At 57.2% G+C, this 19,247-nt stretch overlaps 1 protein-coding gene across 2 annotated transcripts in view; it reads right to left on the minus strand.

Annotated features, from left to right (window-relative positions):
* Positions 1-859: 859 nt before the first annotated feature.
* Positions 860-19,247, minus strand: part of CACNG4 (calcium voltage-gated channel auxiliary subunit gamma 4) — a 58,950-nt gene continuing 40,562 nt past the window's right edge. For both annotated transcript variants that reach the window (XM_086687803.1, XM_086687805.1), the window contains exons 2-4: positions 11,882-11,965; positions 6,644-6,784; positions 860-3,861 (exon numbers count right to left, since the gene is read on the minus strand). In XM_086687803.1, the coding sequence (XP_086543929.1) occupies positions 3,323-3,861; positions 6,644-6,784; positions 11,882-11,965 (764 nt within the window). In that variant the 3' untranslated portion in view covers positions 860-3,322. The remainder of the gene's footprint in view (positions 3,862-6,643; positions 6,785-11,881; positions 11,966-19,247) is intronic.

A 19,247-nucleotide genomic window follows, 5' to 3' on the forward strand; every position in this document is an offset into this window, starting at 1 on the left:
GAGTTTGGTGCCTCCAGGCTCCAGGAGGAGCAGCAGAGCCCCTGAGTCTCAGGAGGAAAACTCGAGGTCTGGGTCCCGAAAGAAAGGGGGATGTGTAATTGAATGCACATGTCCCCTGGACGGTAGCTCGGGTAGAAGTGGGGGAGGACAGCAGTCCTCCCCTTGTCATGCCTCCCAAGAGCATAGAGTTGACATCCAGCCCGTGCCCACCTGCAGGGGTGAACCTGCTGGGTTACAGCGGGCATCCCCTGTGACCCGCGGGGGCCTGTCGCAGCGTGTCAGTATTGCCCTGCTCCGAGGGGCCATCCGGTCCCTCTCTCCGACTCAGGCGGCTGGGCCTGAGATTAGACGGCTTGGTCCCTTTTGGCCTCTGGTTGGAGCCAGCTTTACCAGTCATTTTGCTACTTGGCCTCCTTTGTTTTTTAATCATTTCCGAAGTTGGAGGGGGAAAGGAGGCTGGACTTCTTAGAAACCCTGGCAGGCAACTTAGGGCCTCCGAGGCTGCGGTTCTGGCTGGCTGGCCCCCGCCCGGCAGGTTCTGAAGACGGGTCTGGCTTGCTCAGCTGCCCAGATGCCCACACCACACGCAGGGGTGGCCCGTCTATCTCCCAGCCCATCTGTTAAAAGGCACCTTGATGATACCACTCAGCAGTCTGAAACCAGCTGGTGTTGCCAGGGAGGTGGCTGGTGACCTGGATGAAAGCCCGAGAAACCCACCTTGCCCGGCACAGGGCCCAGCCTCCCTCCTTCTTCTCCTGGAGGGTCCACAGTGTCCCCCAGGAGGGACACTGTTTGCCCTGAGTGCCCACAAAGACTCAAAGGGAGCTCAACCCCTTCCCCCCACATCAAGAAGAGAACATTTCAAAAAGGTTTTTATTTAATTAAAAAAAAGACAGAACTAACAACCCAAAACCAGTAGTAGGTAACAGGATTCACAGGTGCTTAACGGGCGAAACACACAGGGGCTGGTTGGAGAGGGTGGTGGGATGGGAGGAGGTGGGCACAGGCCCCTGCGCCCCCCTCTGGGGACGCAAGGTCTCAGCCTGACAGGTGGCAGGGAGCCAGCTCCGCCCACTTCCCCAGGCGCCCCTGGCTGGGGGGCGGTGCGCAGAAGGGTGGCCCCGGGCAGAGGGTCCGGGAGCCCGGGCATGGTGGGGAGAAAGGCTGTGAAGACCAGGGGCTCTGAGGTGGTTCTGCTCCCTGCCCTTCTGTCCTTCTTTGTTGCTTCTTTCTACTCTTTCTTGGTCCCTAGAGTGGGCCCCGCATTCTCTGCCTGGGACTGGGCGAGAGGTAGGATTCATGGGAACACAGCTTTCTGCATGAAATGACAGAAACTTCCGGGGCAGCAGGGGAGGAGGTGACTTATGTGGAAGAAACAGCACGGCTGCCTTGCTTTGGGAAGTGACAGAACAGTCTGGGGACCTGGCGGGGTGATGGGTTCCCAGATGTTGCCCCCTTTCCTTCGAGCCCGGGAAGATGGGGTCACAGATGGGGGGGGTGGGGCACCAAGGGCGGTCGGGTTGGGGGCAGGACGGGACGGGGTTGGCCCCCAGCAGGGCAGGCCACGAGCCCTGACGCTCCAGCATTCACGGCTGCACATGCTTGGACAAACCACCACACAAAGCCAACCTCAACGGGAGGAAGGGGGTTTCGGGCAAGCGCGGAGGGTCCCCAGCACACTGCGCCTCGGCTGGCCAGCGCTCCGGGGCAGTCAGGCGAGGGGTCCCCGGGGAGATTTCCTCTCGGGGGGTGAAGGAGGATGGCGATGACCGTGACCCAGATCTCAACTCCTGGGGGCTGAGTCCGCCCAGGGGGTCGGCGAGCAGGTGGCTGAGGTAAGAATTCGCTGGTCACTTCTCAGGATGACAGCTACCGGGACCACAGGCGACCGCTCGAGATCGGACGACCAAGTCTCAAAAAGTAAGAAAGGATTTGTCTTTAGAAAGCACGTGTTTTATATAAAAGAGGGTGAGCTCCCTGTTCCAGAAAGGTTGTCTTCTGAACCCACACTCGCGTCTGCCTTCTCCGCTTGCCTCGGGATGGGAAGAGATGGTTGTGGTTGGAAGAAAACGTCCAACGCGGAACCGCCGCCTCGGTTCCAGAGTGCCGAGATGTCCCTCCCGCGAGGAGGAAGGAAAACACAGCTCGGCCTTTTCATCCAAACTGCCCGAACTCCCTCGGCTGAGCCCTTCGGGTGGTGGCAGAATAAATGACAAGAGTGGGTGTGGGGGAGGGGCTGCTGCTGCCGTTGTCTGGACGAAGAACCGAGTGTCACTTGCTCCCCTGGCCTTCATTTGCAACCAGTCACGATCAATAACCACTTAGGAAACGGATGTTTGTTCTGATGTGTTGGCCGCTGTTCACCCTCGGGTCTCCCTTTCTCGAACAGAAGTTCAGGCTCCTGTTGCCAAACGCCGGTGGGGGGGGGGGGGTCTGCCCCCTCCGCTCCCCAAGAAGGGACAGAGCTGCTCTGAGGAGGATCCGTGGGGAGGGACACGGCAAGAGGCCATATGGGCACCTTCCTTCAGACCCGTGGAATCTTCCAGACTCTCAAGTACAGTCAGAGCGTCCTGCCCTTTCTGTGTTCGGCAGAAACTTCTAGAAGCAGACCAGAATGCCAAGCCACAGACTCTGGGTTTACCTCACACCCAGGCCAGCGAATGGCCTCCTCCACTGCGGATTCTTCCACAGGCCTTGCTCTCCTCAGGTCGAGGGAAGCCGGCCCCAGGATAGCACAAAGGCCAAAGCACCAGTTGGCCACAGGGGCTTTCTCCTCAGGATCACTGTTATTTCAACACCCGGCCACTGCCAGAGAGAAAGAGAGAGAGAGAGAGCAAGAAACAGACAGGAAGGGGGCAAGTTTCGGCTTCCTTGTTTCCCGCTCACAGACCCAGAACCTCAGGTCAAACGGCACCTGACCAGTGTCCAAAGGTCCCCGTGTACCCGGTGAATCCCTCCCGGTGGCCCCCTCATCCAGGCAGAGAGGGAGGGCTCTGAAAGCCCGTTCTTCCGGCAAGAATTATTTCCAAGAGGAGACAATGGCTCGATTTTGTTTTCCCAGGTTGGTCAAGGCCTTGCAGCCTCAGGAGATCTCGGAATCCTGGGCCGTCAAAACGCCCCTCTGGGGGACAAAGTCAGCCTTCGGCTTCCAACTCCCGTCTCCCAGCGCTTCGCTCCCAGCCAGCCCGTGACACTTTCTGGAGACGAGGGAGGGTTGGGTTTTGGCTTCAGTCCGTGGTCGGTCCAGCCTAAGGGTCAGATGCCCTCCTGTGGGATCCAAACAGCTGTTCTGGGGAGAGGCCGGTGCAGAGAGGGGGGTGGCTCACACGGGGGTCGTCCGCCGGTTCAGCACGCTGACGCGCAAGCCTTCCTGTAGGTCCTGCTGGAACAGGTCGTGCAGCTGCAGGAAGCCGGGCTCCTGGTCGGGGCCGTAGCTGGCGGCGGTGGTCACCTTGAGGGGCTCCCTGGACAGCGTGTACATGGACAGCTCGCCCATGGGGATGGCCCCAGTGATCTTCAGGCCCACCGGAGACGCCGCCCTGGACGGAGAGGCCTCGGTGGACCTCGAGCTGGACCGTGAGCGTCGTCGCCGGTACCGATAGCTCGGCATCCTGGCGTAGGGAGACGAGGAGGGGGCCTTGAGGAACTCCCGTTTGGTCTTAAATCTCAACTCTTTATTTTTCTCAATGTAAATGTTTACGGCCAGGACACCCACGGTCTCGGCCACGATGAAGGACAGGGCTCCAAAGTAAAAAGACCAACCGTAGTTGTAATGGTTTTTTTTGTCTTCATCACGTTTGTCGCTTGGGTCACCTGTGTTGCTGGAGATGTAGACGATGATGCCTATGATGTTACTGAGGCCTGAAAGAGAGGCAGGAGAGGGGTGGGAGGGAGGGAGGGAGGCAGACGTTAGACCCACAGCTGGATGAGGGACAGGAGGGCGGAGGAGGGGCTGGTGGCCACCCCCCCCCCTTGGATAGGTATTGCTTTATTCCGGTTGCCGACTTTTCTTTTAAGTAATTGGTTTTGAGGTAATAAAGCAAAAGTTCAGATGAGATGTAAAACACAGGCACTTGGCTACCTAGTTCCCCTCCTGAAGGCCATTACTGTTATCTTCTTTCTTTAAAAAAAAAAAAAAAGTCTTATTTATTTTTGAGAGAGAGAGAGAGAGAGGGAAAGTGCAAGTGGGGGAGGGGCAGAGAGAGATGGGGGGGACAAAGGATCCGGAGGGGGCTCTGCACTGACAACAGGGGGCTTGAACTCACGAACTGTGAGATCGTGACCTGAGCCAAAGTTGGAGGCTTAACCGACTGAGCCACCCAGGCGCCCCTGTTATCTTCTTTCTTATATTATCGTTGTATCTAGTCTCTCTCCCCCCCGCCCTCTCTGTTGCTCTCTCTCTCTCTCTCACACACATACATCTCTTTCTTTCCTTGCACAATGCTCTTTGTCCTCTTGCCTTGTCACTCAACAGTCCACCTGGCAGACGGTTCCACGTCAGGCCACGGAGAGCTGTCTGTCTAAGTGCATGTAGCACCCACTGCATGGATATCTAACCAGGTCTCTGCTATGGGCGTCAGGTGGCTTCCGGCCCTCCGCTAGGACAAAGTTGCCACGGACATCCTTGCGTCCACACCGCTCCACACACGCAGGAGTACGACTGTGGGTGTCAACAGCCTACAATTTATTGTATCAACGTGCTGGACCTTTGCTAGCCTGAGAGGTGGGATGTAGTCACCTGTTGCGGTCTTTATTTAATTTCATCTTATTATAAGTGAGTTTGAGTAGAGCCAAGCTGCCTGCACTTGAATCCTGCTTCTGCCAGGGCCCTGGAATCCACAGCTTCTCCAGTGACCCGGGACATCTGGATATGGCTTTGTATGGCTCCCCCTGGGGAAATGGTCAGCGGCGGAGGGCACCTTTGGAGGCCGACGGCCGTGGGCACAGCCTGTGTCTTTGCCACCACGTGACTTCAGGGAAGCCACCTGGGCCACCTGACTACCCCCTCAGAATCTGGGATGATGTGGTTGTGCTCACCGAGCCCTGGGACCACGGCTGTAGTATGTGGTAGCTGGTGTTATGCAAATCTTTCCCTTCCTCGGGAAAGGAAGGGGTACAGGATTCAAACCTCACAGCAGGGACTTCTTTAGTGGTCCCCACCTTCAGAAATCTGGGGGCTCGAAGGAGGAGAGAGAATGGGGTGTGGCCCTTTCCTCCCACCTCTGCCTCTGGAGGGGACAAGAAGCAAAGGGATGGGGACGTGGCCAAGAAGGAGACCTGACACTGGGGTACTTCTTGCTAACACACACACATGCACACCACACACCCTTGACACACATACAGCACCCCCCCCCCCCCAACACACACTCACACATTATCTGTTGCCCTGGAAGGATGCAAAAGCGGAAGTAATGTAGAGGAAGGACCATAAGAATCTGGCTGAAAGATTTTGAACCAGTCCCTTAACTGCTTTGGGAAGTCGCCTTCCCTCCGAGAGACCGTAGGAGAGGACAAGACGGGGTGGGGCCCTGTGAGGCCCCTCCCCATCCTCAAAAAGGAAGCTCGACCACCAACCACCACCTTTACTGGGATTCTCATTATCACCCTCATGGGACTACTGGACGGCTTTAGGATGCAGAGACCAGGCCCATCTAGGGTCGCCTCACCAGACTGGGGTAAGACAAAGGATGCTTTGAAAGCAAAAACACCGATAAGGCAGTGCAAGGAGCTCTGTTAACAACTTAGGAAAGAATTACTGAACTTTGTAACCTATCTCGAATTTACTTACTAGAAGGCCTAGGACGTCAGGCACGTCCTGTTTCTCCTGACAGGGTCCCTTGTTGCAAGTTTATCTGACCTCTGCAGGTGCTGCCTGGAGATTCCAGGATGCCACCGGCCAAGTTCTGCCCCGTCAAGATTCCCCCGGAGACCCAGGCCGGAAAACCCGAGTTCTCCACCGCACCATGTACGTGCACCTGCCGGCCGCTAGCCAGCTGTGAACCCACTTCCGGCTTGACTGCCTCCACGTCTGCAGTGGCGAGGCATGCGCTGAAGTCTCTCCATCGAGGCCCGGAGGAGTGCCAGTGTCACGCCAGTTAGGAGGGCGTGTGTTACTGTCACCCGCAGCTCCGTGGGTCTTCACTGGGTCGCAGAGGGTGACTCTGATGTGCACCCTTGCCCGTTCTGCCCCCTTTCACCCTGTCCTCCTCCGCTTCTTCAGGTCTTGGCTTCCGTGAGTCCCTCGGGGTACCCTCCTGCCCCCCCCCCCCCCCCCGACGCAGCCAGGCTTACAAGGCGCCGGCACTGCCCCTTTGTGGCACTGTGCACACTTAGACATTTATTTTTGTGATTAATGTGAAATCCACATGGCACAAATGAGCCCCTTCAAGTGCCCACTTCAGCGGCATTTAGTACATGTACAGTGTTGTGCACCCCACGCCTCTATCTAGTTCCAGAACGTGTTCGCCGCCCCCAGAAGGAGACTCCGTGCCCGTTGAGCAGCCGCTCCCCACGCCCCGCGCCAGCCCCCTCGCACCCGGACCTTTGAAGTCAATTACGAGCAACGACCTCGCGTCGGCGCCCCCAGCCCCGCGCACGCCCCGGGCGCGCGCCCTGTGCCGGCGGAACGGAGCCGGCGGCTCACCTGCGGCCACGAAGAGGATACCCGCGCTGAGGACGATGTTGTTCTTGCGGCTGTAGAACCTCCCGGCGCCGATGCAGAGCCCGCCAAGCAGCAGCAGGATGGTGCTGAGGATGGGGAAGACGCTGGAGGCGCGCACGATGCCTGGGCCGGGGCGGGAGACAGAGCAGAGGGCGGTGAGGGCGGCCGCCTTTCTGGGCACGGCCTCGGCCTCGGGCGTCGGCCGGGAGCCCTGACTTTGAAGGTTCCCTCCCATCAGGCCCAGCAGACCTCGGCGGGTTGGGAGCTGGCCGGGCGGGGGCAGCCTGACCCCACTCAAGCGATGGCTCAGGCCCGGAGTCTCGTCTGCCCGCAGCAGGCTCCCCCTGCCAGCCCGAAGGCAGGAGGGCCCCTCAATGGTATCTGGGAGCCCCAATAACAGCCATGAAAACGCTGGTCTGCCTTCCATTCAGACGCCGCACCCTCACCGCTACACTGAGCCTTTCACGGACGCGGTCTCTAAGGAGCCTCTGGAAGGCTGGGAAATGGTGACGGGTGGCTGAGGACGCAGCCTTTGGCATCAGGTGGGTCTGGGTCTGCTCTGGGACATGCTGGCTATTTTGTCAGGCCGCTTCACTTAACACTGAGCTTCCCCGTTTGCGGAAAGCAGCTGGGAGCAGGGACCCACCTCCTCTGGTGGGTTTTGTGTGTATTAAGAGGCTTAGCACAGGGCCTGGCCATTGCACATACTTCTGAGTGACAGCCTTTATCTCCACTGCCAACATTGCTGTCATTGTCCCCCTCCCCACCCCCCCCCCCCCGGGGACAGACCAGGGCCTCCTGAGGTCACGGGACGGGGTGTGGTGGCTAAACACAGTGGGACGTGCGTGGACCTCGCTGTCCAGCCAAGCTGGACTTGCACACTTGCTCTGCCACCGACCAGGGCGGCTAACTTCTGACAACGTCAGTCTCTTTTTTTTTAGTTTGCTTATTTATTTTGAGGGAGAGAGAGAGAGAGAGAGAGAGAGAGAATGCGAGAGCATGAGCTGGGGAGGGGCAGAGACCGAGAATTCCGAACAGGCTCCACGCTATCAGCACAGAGCTTGACGTGGGGCTCGAACTCACAACCTGTGAGATCACGCTCTGAGCTGAACACAAGAGTCGGCCGCTTAACTGACTGAGCCACCCAGGCGCCCCAAGTCTCCTGTTTCGTAACCTGGGGAGAGTAGTATTAAATACCTCCCTGTAGGGGTTGAATTGCACCCCTCCGCCCAGTAGATATGACCAAGTCCTAATCACAGGTATCTATGAATGAGACCTTATTTAGAAAAGGGTTTTTTTGCAGGTGTGATTAAATTAAGGATCTCAAGAGGACACCATCCTGCATTAGAGTGGGTCCTAAATCCAATGACAAGTGCTCTTGTGAGCAGAGGAAGAGACACAGGCAGGGAAGAAGTCGTGTGAAGGCAGAGGCAGAGCTAGGAGTGAGGGGGCCCCACGTCAAGGAGGGTGGGGAGCTGACAGGCGTCGCAAGAGACCCCTGGGTGCCGTGGAGGGAGCCCAGCCCTGCCAGCATCCCATTGAAGACTCCAGCCTCCGCACCGAGAGAGAGTAAATTCACAGGAAATTCCCGTTGTTTTAAGCCACCCGGCGTGTGGCCCTAGGAAAAGAATACACTTTCTGCACTTGGTAGGGGCTTAGGGGCTATGGGTCCCCCTTCCTTAGCATCTGGCTGGAAGGACCAGGAGGAAGGGAGGTGGGGCTTCAGGAGGAGCCCTGAGCTCAGCCTTCCTGATGGGCCTACAGGTCTCCCAGCCCAGTAGAAATCCTGGTGACATGGACCCTTGGCGGCCCCGGCGGGGGACAGCAAGTCGGGGAGCCCTGGCAGGCACCGACCCCTGAGCCAGCTGAGCCGGTTTGTGGCCTTGCAGCCTCTGAAGGCGCTATTTGTCTCCTTTCCTGTAAGCCCACCAGTGTGTGCCCCGCTTCACAGAGGGGGCTTTGTTGGGGGCATTAAATAAAGCTCTTCTCTCCAGCATCTCCTCCCCCTTCCTCTGCCTTCTTGCAGCCACAGGCTCTGGGAGGAGGTTTCCCGTGGGCTTTGGAAACATGCCTCAAAGCCATGCTGGCCAGAAAATCCGGGGTCGGCTCCCCCTGGATGCCCCCGTTCTGCAGACGGGTCAGAGGGGCTGGGGAGAAGGGAGCCCAGTGCCTCTAAGGTCGCTGAGGCCAGACCTGGCTCAGAGCCATCCATCCTGCCCACGTCAGTCATGTGCGTGCCTGTCCCTTGCCACAAAGGCTCATCCCAGGGCTCTGGATGTGCAGAAGCCAGCTGGGGTTGCCGTAGACAATGGTGCAGCGTGGGTCTTGCACAGAGCTGAGGGACGAGCAAGACTGAGGTCCGGGCCGTGCCTCAAGGCCAAATCAAGCCCTGGAGAGAGTCCGTGCCTTGTCTGGAGCACTGGTACCTCCTTCTCACTCACCCTCAGGCACAGGGGCCTCCCGGCATCCCTGACATCAATACTGCGAGCCTTAGCACCCACATCGGCTCCGTGATGGGAAGTGTGGCACCCGGAAAAGGGACCCCAGGACCAGAGTGGGATGGGTGGGAACCCCCTGGGCCAGAGGGGCCGGTGGAAAAGACACGGCAGGCTGTGTGTTTGTGTGTGGGGTGACCGCTCAGACCCCACACCTGCCTGTGGATGTACGAACCAGTGGGGGCACTGCCAGAGCCCCCGGGTTGGTGGGGGGGAGCCCCTCTGACAGCGATGGAACTCAATGCACAAGCCTGGTTTCTCCGGAAGACTTCAGAATGCATGGTCGGAAGGTTGACTTTGTTCTCGAATTGTGGAAGGCAGGGTGTGTGAGAAGCACGGCCTTGGACCTGTCAGGGTCGATACCCCTCGCCCGGATGGTTAAGCTGCCACTCCCACAGGCAAGCACCATGGAACCTTCCACGACCTTCTCTGACCCACTGGAGCATCCAGTGACTGCAGCTCCGCCACTGCAGTGACATGTGTGGCTAACACAGTATCTGGCATGTAATAGGCCCAAGAATAACTTTGTGTTAAATGGGTGAATAAATGAAATCTCATGACCCCTCCTCTCTGTCTCCTGTGCTTCTGTGTATTTTGGGGGTCACAATACTCTGGGGCCCAGAGGGCCAAATACTGGGAATTGTGGGGGACGGCCGTGGTGACCGTGACCTTGGCGCCCCCAGTTCGAGGACGTTGCCTGCTCCCTCTGGCCGAAGCTCACAGGTACCTGTACTCCGAATCTCGTTTCGGGGCCAGCTCCTTTTTCCGCCAGCCCCCGAGTGGAAAAACACGCCCTTGTTGGAGGGTTAGCTCTGCCCTCCGCCCCAATTCCATCAGCAGCTTGTGAATGAACCCGCCGGGCCCCCACAGAGCACACTTGAGGCGGGCGTTTCCTTCCCAAATGATCTTTCGTCTGTGCTGTCCCTATCGATTTGGGAAAATCGCTGCGGGGCCCCTCCTAGCCCTCACACCCCCCCCCCCCCACCTCGGGGGCACCGCAGGTGGAATCCGGGGACAGTGGGAGCCAGAAGCTGGAGGGGAGAGTGTGCTGCACATCCCTGACTTGCCCCTCCCGGTCCTCCTTCGAACTTTCTGCGTCCTGCCCTGGGCCCCGGGGAGGCCGCACCATGCACCATGCAAGGGATACTTGGGCTCCGTTGCCTCTGGCTTTGGGAGGAGCGTGCAGGGAAACAGTATTCCCCGAGCCTCCTTCCTGAAGGCTCCGGTGAGGTGAGGTGACTGCCTTCCCTCCTAAAAGCCCCAGCGCCTGCCGGGCAGCCCTGTCCTCCCGGCTTCCCTTCTCCAGGCTCCCATGCCTGCTTTCCTCACCTGCTCAGGCCCCGGAGTGCAAGGGCTCCTGTGGCCACTAGCCCTGCTGCTCTCCCCACCCCCCGAAAGCTTTCCTTAACCCTGACCTCACTTTGTAAATAGTCCTTCACTAGATACCCTTCGTTCACCGCATCTGAGCATGCCGTCTGCTTCCTGCTGGAACCCCAGAAAGCTATATCATCTGACCTCTGGGCCGATGCTCATGAACCATCCCAGCTGGGCTGAGCACCAGGGGTCGCCCCAGATGGCTGTGCAGGCCGCGCACTGTACAACTCAAAGGGTGTCGTTTATACCACAGTGTAGGTGAGTGTGTGCGTAAGCCGCACGGCCATTTGCGGTGGCCCTATGGAATCTCATTTGCTTGCTTCAGCGTTGGCCCCAGAAAGCAGAAAGGAAGGAGAGGCAGGAGGAAGAAGAGAAGGTGAGGGAGGCAGAGCTGGCCAAATTTGTTCAGGTTCTGGGTCTGGCCAGAGCCTCCTGACACTTCCCCAGGCTCCACGGGAACCACACGCTGTACTGTTTGACCAGACGACTCACAACCCAAATCCTTTCTCTTAGAAGAAAACGATCCACAAGCAGGTGCGGAGTGAATTGCGTTCCCTCTGAGGACGCTGCTGTCGATTCTCCATCAATGAAGCCGGGCCCCGGGCCCCGGCCCCCGAGGGTGACGCCGTGAGCAGCTGTGTGCGTGTTCTGACTCATGGGAAAGGGGGAAACGGCTTCAAGGGATGCTGTCCTTTCATTTCCAGGCACCTTCTGCGGCTGTGGCCCCATCCTTTCTCCCAGGGTGGTGTTCACAGGCCCAGGGATGAGATCTGGATTTCCCGTGTGGGACGGGTTTGTCCTTGTCCAGTATATGCTGTGACTTCCAGCCTGGGGGTCAACTCAACCACAGGACAGGGACAGAGGCGGTGGCTCCCCACCAGACTGATTTTTCAAGAACAGAATGTTGGGTACGTGGGGAGTGGGGTGGGCGGGTCCAGGGCCGGGAGGGCAATGTACTTGGGGTATCACAGCCCCCTAGGGACGCTTGGCCTGGGCAGGCCTGTGTCTTTAACCTCCTTGCGCCAGGCCCCATGGCAGCAATCAGCGACTCTGCAGCTCGCCGTGACCAGCATTCCTGGCGAGCAGAGCGCCCACACCGTCACCTGCTCTGGCTGGGCCTCAGTCTCCCCAGGCATGGGCCTGGGCGCCAAGTAACCCCGCTGGGATACCCAGCATGCCATGGCAGCGTTGGACATAAGTCCATCCTCCAAACTAACAATTCTGAATCGGAAAGGGAGAGAAAGAGCATCCAGAGAACAGCACCCCTTCGCCCTCACGGGGCCCGTCTTTCCTGCAGCTGCCCCCCTGCCTCCCACACATACAAGGAAAGCGAAAGATGCTTGGCACTTACGGAGGAGATACTCCGAGCTGTCGTGGTCGTAATCATTGTCCTCTGGGAAGTGATTGATCCGGAAGCAGTGGCCTTTATAGATCCCTGGAGACAACGAGAGGAAAAGAACGTTCTAAGTGTTCCGTGCGCTCACGTATCCATCGACTCCAGCCCCACGTGCCGCATGTGCGCCAGGCTCTGTGCGGGCCCTGGGCACGGAGAGAGGAGAAATCCCCGCTCTGGCATCCCTGGTCTGGCGCGGAGATGGGCACACAGAGAAGCACCAGATGGAGGGCGGCGTGCCCCAACGGTGAGAGTGGTCTGTGTGTGACCGTGTGTAAGAGCGATAGGCACACCATCAGTCACCAAGCAGGGACAAGGGGCCTCAAGCAGGACATGCTGTCCCAGGCGACTGCAGAGCCATCTTGAGAGATGACAAAGAATTTGCCCCTGGGAACAGGTGGAGGGGACTTCCAGGGAGAGGAGGAAGCCGAGAAAAGGCAGGGCTGGGGTCAGAGCCTGGGGAGCGGCGGGAAGTTTGGTGGCTGGACTCAGAAGGCCCCGTAGAGGGGGCGGGGCTGGGGGCCGTGTGGCGGCAGGTATGGGTCTGGGTCAGGGGAGTTGGGATGAAATCTGCCACCATGGTGTCTGTGTCCTTCCCCTTTCTCTCTCTTTTTAATTTTTTTTAATGTTTATTTATTTTTGAGAGAGAGAGAGAGAGAACTGGGGAGGGGCAGAGAGAGAGGGAGACACAGAATCCGAAGCAGGCTCCAGGCTCCGAGCTGTCCGCACAGAGCCCAACGCGGGGCTCGAACCCACAAACCGCGAGATCATGACCCGAGCTGACTCACTCAAGGTGATGGAGGGAAGAGAACCTGCAGCCAGAGAAACTTCCAGAAAGGCCAGGACCACCGCCCTGCCTGGTTTCCCTTCCTTACTCTGAGAAGTAGCCTCCACAGAGTGGGAGGCAGGACGTCCTGGGTACTTTCGTAACTGCAGGAGGAGAAGCCGGTCGTCCCTTCCAGAAGCTATCGTCCAGCTCTCCTAGCAGCTGCTCCCCTGCAGTCTGGGGGCGCCCAGCACAGAAGCGGACACGGGCGGAGAGCGGGGCACACAGGGCGCCAGGCCCCGCCCCGCAGGCCAACCCCCTCGTGCCCGGTTCAGCCTCTCCGCTTCGGCCAGGAGCTCCTCTTGACGACACTGTGTGGCTGGGGTTGGGGCTGTTTCCAACTGGGGCCAATTCTTGCTCTGCAGCTGTTGCCAAGCGTCCTGCTGGCCTCCCGCAGCCCAGCCTGACCTCCCGGTTGGAAGCACAATGTCAGAAGCAGGGCCTGCGCCCGACTGGCACCCGTCTCTCCATACTTCCGATTGAGAGCGCTCAGGGGACACGGCCCTCCCACCCGTTGGCCGGTTAACAGGCCAGACGCTCCCCTCTGTCGATTTCCTTAAGCTGCCGCCTCCAGAGGGCAGGGGTGCCGGGTGAACACCCCTGCCTCCTGAAGGCCCGCGGGCCTGGAGGGCCATCGGTGGGAGGGCCGGGTTTGGTCAGGGGACGGTGATGCCCCCAGTGGGATACGCTTCGACGGTGTTCTCCGTGCCAGGCCAAGCAAGAACGACCTCATCTCCTCATCTGTAGAATGGGTACAACCACAGGCTTCCTCTCCTGGGGCTCTTCGGAGAATCGCAAGAGGCAATGCTTGAAAGGCACTCAGATGATTCTTGGCCCCTGGTGACGGCTCAGGGAAGGTTCGCCAGTGCTGGACCCAGAAGTCACCCCCCCGCCCCTGCTCTCTTCCCTGAGTGCCTGGGGTTGGTGGAGAGCCACGAGAGGCTGTGAGGGGCAGGAAAAAGCATGACGGTAGGCTGGTGGTGTCAGGGTGGCCGGGAAGCGGGACACACGGAGGCCAGAGTGGGCCAGTCACGCTCTCCCCTCGATCCCGATTCAAGACGTTCGTGGAAATACAGAGCAAGGGTTTTCCAGGCATGGCTGTGGGCCAGGCGGAGCTCTTGACGCCTTCTCCCTCTCCCCACCCACTGTTTGGGGGCTACCTTGTGGGTCTGAACAAATTTACCAAGTCACACACACGCCTGTTGGAACAAGTCAAATACTGGAGAGGCTGACGCGAAAAGGTTAATTAAATCATCTCTTTCCAGACTCGCTTTCCAGAGGCCAACCAGTCTGCTGTGTATCTTCCCACACCTTCCCGTGCGCACACCTACTCGCGTACATGTATGTGAGGCTCTCCCCGCTTTTCTAAGTTTATTTTTTTATTTTGAGAGGGAGAGAGAGCGAGCTTGTGAGAGAGTGTGCAAGTGAGAGGGGGAGGGGCAGAGAGAGAGGGAGAGTCTCAAGCAGGCTTCTCCCTCTCAGCACAGAGCCGGGGGGCTCCTCCTCACCAACTGTGAAATCACGACCTGAGCCGAAACCAAGAGTCAGATGCTTCACTGGGTGAGCCACCCAGGGGTCTCCCCCATTTTTTTTATTAAAAAAATTTTTTTTAATGTTTATTTTTGAGGGAGAGAGACAGAGCATGAATGGGGGGGGGGGAGACACAGAGAAAGAGGGAGACACAGAATCCAAAGCAGGCTCCAGGCTCTGAGCTGCCAGCACAGAGCCCGACGCGGGGATCGAACTCACGAACCGTGAGATCATGACCTGAGCCGAAATCAAAAGTCAGATGCTTAACCAACTGAGCTACCAGGTGCCCCCACGGTGTGTTTCTTTTCATTGAGCAGCAATATTGCGCAGCACGGATGTACCACAGTTTGTGACATCTGATTGTTACTAGTGATTCTGCCTGTGATGTTCAGCTATTTCTAAGAATGTTGCTATGAACATTCACGTACACGTTTTGGGGTGAACCTGACATTTTCATTTCTCTGGGATAAATGCCCAGGGGTACAATTGCTGAGGTTAGTTTTATAAGGGACCGATAAATGGATTTTAAGGGTGGCTCTATCCCTATTTTTTGAACAGAATTATTCACCACCCTTCACTCCATAACCTGCTTTTTTCATTTAACAACACATACAAAAATCTTTCCAGGTCAGAGCCTATAGATTGGACTTAAAAAAAAAAAACTTTTGTGTATTAAAAAAATTTTTTTAATGTTTATTTATGAGAGACAGAGCACAAGCCAGGGAGAGGCAGAGATAGAGAGGGACACCCAGAATCTGAGGCAGGTTCTGGGCTCCGAGCTGTCAGCACAGAGCCCGATGCGGGGCTCGAACCCACCAACCACAAGATCATGACCCGAGCTGAAGTTGGATGCTAGGCTGAGCCGCCCAGGTGCCCGAACGTCTGTCTATTTTTCATAAAAAAAAAATAAATTGATACTCATCCAACAGTTGCTGAAAACCCTAGAGAGAAATACTAAAGAGCCTAGGGAAATAAAGCTTGCTCCAACACTGATAATGTGGAAGAGAAATATGCTTTGGCAGAAATGAGGCAAGAAATATATTTATATATTCCATCGGAAAGCAAAACTCAGGTTTTGAACTGTTAGCTTGCATACAGAGGCCCTGGCTCCAAATGTCCCTTCAATTTTGCTGAAATCAAACTCTACATTTAGGAGGGATATTTTGCATTGGATAGAAATTGTAAGCCGTAGTCCAACATATTGCCTGTTATTTAAGACATATTCTTTTCAGTGGCTGCATAGCCATCCATAGTTACGGACATAGTTACGGAGTATCAGTTCGGCTATACCGTGCAATCCCTTTCTTGGGGCTGTTTGCACACGCTGTCGATCACATGTACATACAACTGTGCTCAGAGGTACATTGAATACATGCATGCAAGTCTCACTCTTCTAATAAACTCCTTCCCCTTCCTTTCTTCTCTCCTCCCTTCCTTCCACACCCAGCTCTTATGCACACGCTGAAGGCATGGGCATCACTGTGGTTGAATTATATCCCACCCCATCCCGAAGGATGTGTTGAAATACTAACCACTGGTACCTGTGAATGTGCCTTTAGTTAGAAACAGGGTCTTGAAGATGTAATCAAGTTAAGACGAGGTCACACTGAATCCGGGGGGAGGGGGGCCCTGAACGAGGCTACTGTCGACCTTATTTTATTTTTTTTTTATTTTTTTTAACGTTTTTATTTATTTTTGAGACAGAGAGAGACAGAGCATGAACGGGGGAGGGACAGAGAGAGAGGGAGACACAGAATCAGAAGCAGGCTTCAGGCTCTGAGCCATCAGCCCAGAGCCCGGCGCAGGGCTCGAACTCACGGACCGTGAGATCGTGACCTGAGCCGAAGTCGGACGCTCAACCGACTGAGCCACCCAGGTGCCCCATGTCGACTTTATTTAAAAAAAAAAAATTTGTAATGTTTATTTATTCGAGGGGGGGAGGGGCAGAGAGAGAGGGAGACACAGAATCGGAGGCAGGCTCCAGGCTCCGAGCTGTCAGCACAGAACCCGACGTGGGGATTGAACTCACAGACCACAAGATCATGACCTGAGCCGAAGTAGGATGCTTAACCGACTGAGCCACCCAGGCGCCCCGCCAGGGCATTCCATTTTTCAACAGCTTTAGTGTTGAAGTTCCTGAAAGATCACCCACCTCCATAAAACTCCATCCACTGGCCCCTCAAATCACTGAAGGGAAGAATTGTGTCCTACCGGATGGAAGCGAAACTACTTGCCAGCTGCCCAGGATGGGCAGGTGAGGCCCAAAGCTGAGGACAAGGGATGCCCTACCAGCTGCCAACAGTTGGCACTAGATGCTTCCCCAGCCACACCTTATTAACAGGCAGGAAGCTTGACCCCACCCCTGGTCTAAAGAAGGGGGGCTGTGGAGAAGAAGGCGCCGCCTGTCTTTGGTACGCGGACAGTGAAAGAGATTGCTCCCTTCCCCAGAGTCAAGAATTTGGGTTATTTTCCCTGAATGAACATCTTCTCCACATCCAACATCTTCAGTTCCTTCAATCGTGTCTTCACTGATGTCTCCAGTGATGTCTTCTCTAGCTTGGCTCCCTGCTCTGGGTCAGCTTCCAACTCTGGATGCCCAGAAGCACAGCTCCCATGTTTCAGAGCCCAATGTTTCAGAGCACAGTGGAGCTGTCCCCTCCTCTCTTCTGGACTCTATGCTTCTGTTGATGGGACCTGGTGTCGACTCAGGCTCCCAGGAGTTTTTCCTTAAGAATTGACTCACGTTCCCCCAACCTGTTTTTTCTTGAGTGGAGTGTCTATTCCTAAGGACTTCACATTTATCCCTGTCAAGTTTAGTTTTGTTTGTGTTGGCCCGAGGCATCCGATAGGAAGGAAATTAATGGCTGATGTGAGAGGGAAGAGAGAAAGTCATTTCCAGTCCACTTCACGTGCGTTCTCTCCCTGTGAGCAGGCTGTTTGCCATGTTAGCTATTAAGTGATATTTACGGTGGTTAATTATGACGTCCTGAATGGGCCACATTGCAGGAATCCCGAGCCACTCCTGGGGTCGCCGGCCTGTTCTCCCAGAGACACGGTGGCCCTCTCCCTCCTGAGGGTCAGGAAAACCACTGGGGTGAAGAGGCTTTGTTAGTCACGTGGCCCCAGTTATTTCTTCATCTATAACACTCAGGAATTGGGCTGGAGGGAGGCTCTCCTGCTCTGAGATCCTAGGACTCCTTTGTGTAGAAAAGATATGGGGGTGTGTGCATATGTTAACTTAGCCCTTTGTCTATGGGCATCATAAACCACTTTGTGAGAGGTATTTCTAAAGGCATAGGAAACATCTGGAAAGAAATATGCTTAAAACGTCCAGGGTTTTATTTCTGGGTGATAGGGTTATGTGTGAATTAAAGCTAGCTTCTTTACGTCCCCCACCCCCGCCGCCCCCCGAGTTTCCTACGATGTCTGAGGACGAACCATCAGGGCTTATTGAAGGGAGGAAAAAAAATGGAATCTTTGATTCTTAGCGAAAACGTAACGGCCCTCCTGAACTGGCCACAGATCCGCTCAGACGTGGCAGCGGGTTGAGCGGGGTGGGAGCCGTGGGGGTGGGCATGGCGCGAGAGGCATTGTCGCCTCTCATCGGTGAGTATCCCCACTGCCCTCCTTCCAGGGTGTGCCCCCCTCTGCAGCGAGGGTGACCGGCCCCCACGACTTGGGGACTCTCGGCGCTGAAACCGCAGAAAGTCCCAGGCAACGCAGGAGGCGTAGGTCACCACATGAGTCATTTCAGGAATGCTAGTATCTGACATAAGCCTCCGTCACGGGCCACTCCAGAGGCCTCTTGTAATTAGGGGAATCCCGGACAAAAGAATGGTAGAGGGTGCCACTGATAACGGTGATCATTCGCGTGCTCCTTGATCGCTTGCAAAGCATTTTCCAGAAGTCTGACTTCATCCGATCGTCGCCAACGCTCGAAGCAGCCACGGACACCCGTTGAGAGCACAGACAGCCTTTGCCCCACCCCCCACTTGTCCGCCCGTCTCTGACTCCGGCCACTCATGGAGGCAGGGACCAGCTCTGGGCAGGCGTCTCCTGCTGGCACCTCGATTCAGCCGCACCGGTTATTCCTTGCTTTTCGCCCTGGGCCCTGGGTCGGCTGCCTGTGGGGGGAGCTGCACTGCACGCCCCCACGGAGAGCTGGAAGATCGAGGGGTGAGCCCCCCGCCCAGGGTAACCTGGGAGCAGGAAGATGGGAGCTGGCGGACGGATGTGCCCGTCTCCCGTCCTTGGGGTCCGTCCCACCTGCTTTCTGGGGCGGCTCCCCGCAGGACCCGGCCGAGTGACGGTCAGCTCAGGGACGCCCCGGGCACCGGCTTTCTCTGTGTCCGTCCCGCCCTCCCCAGCCGTCCCCCGTGCCCTCTCCCTAGGACCGTCGCCCAAGGCGCACCGCCAGCACGCAAGCCCTGGGCTCAGGCAAGGAGAAAGACGTTCCAGTGCTGAGCGCGTTCTGTGCATCAGCCCATTTCATCTTCGCCACGTCGCTGCTTTGAAGACGGGAGGAAGAGGCTGAGCGATGTTGGAAGGCCAGCCTCACTGCAGATGCCCAGTCCCGAGCCACCAAGCATTCGGCCTCTGCTGGTGAGTCTTCTTTGCTCCCTTTTAGAGACGAGGCCTGGTGTGCACGAGGCAGAGCGGCGGCCCCTGGAATCCACCTCCTTGGCGTCGCATCCCTGCCGCTCCCTTTCCAAGACCCCTCAGCAAGCACGGGAGGCACTTCTAATGCAGTGTGGGCCGCTGGTCTGCCGCCCCGGGGACAGATGAGGACGGGCAGCCCCACGGCAACCAAGAAGGCGGGGTGGGCTTCAGGGAAGCGGTGTCCTGACGCCCAAGCCACAGGCGATGGGATCTCCAGGCCGTGGAAACGGCCGCTCTGGCTCGGCAGGGATGGCGGGGAGGCGGGAAGGCGGCCTGACACGGCCAGGCCCCTTTGGGCCCAACGACAGG

This window comes from Puma concolor, chromosome E1 (assembly GCF_028749965.1).
Source record: "Puma concolor isolate L17-30 chromosome E1, mPumCon1.1.hap2, whole genome shotgun sequence".
Lineage (NCBI taxonomy): Eukaryota > Metazoa > Chordata > Mammalia > Carnivora > Felidae > Puma > Puma concolor.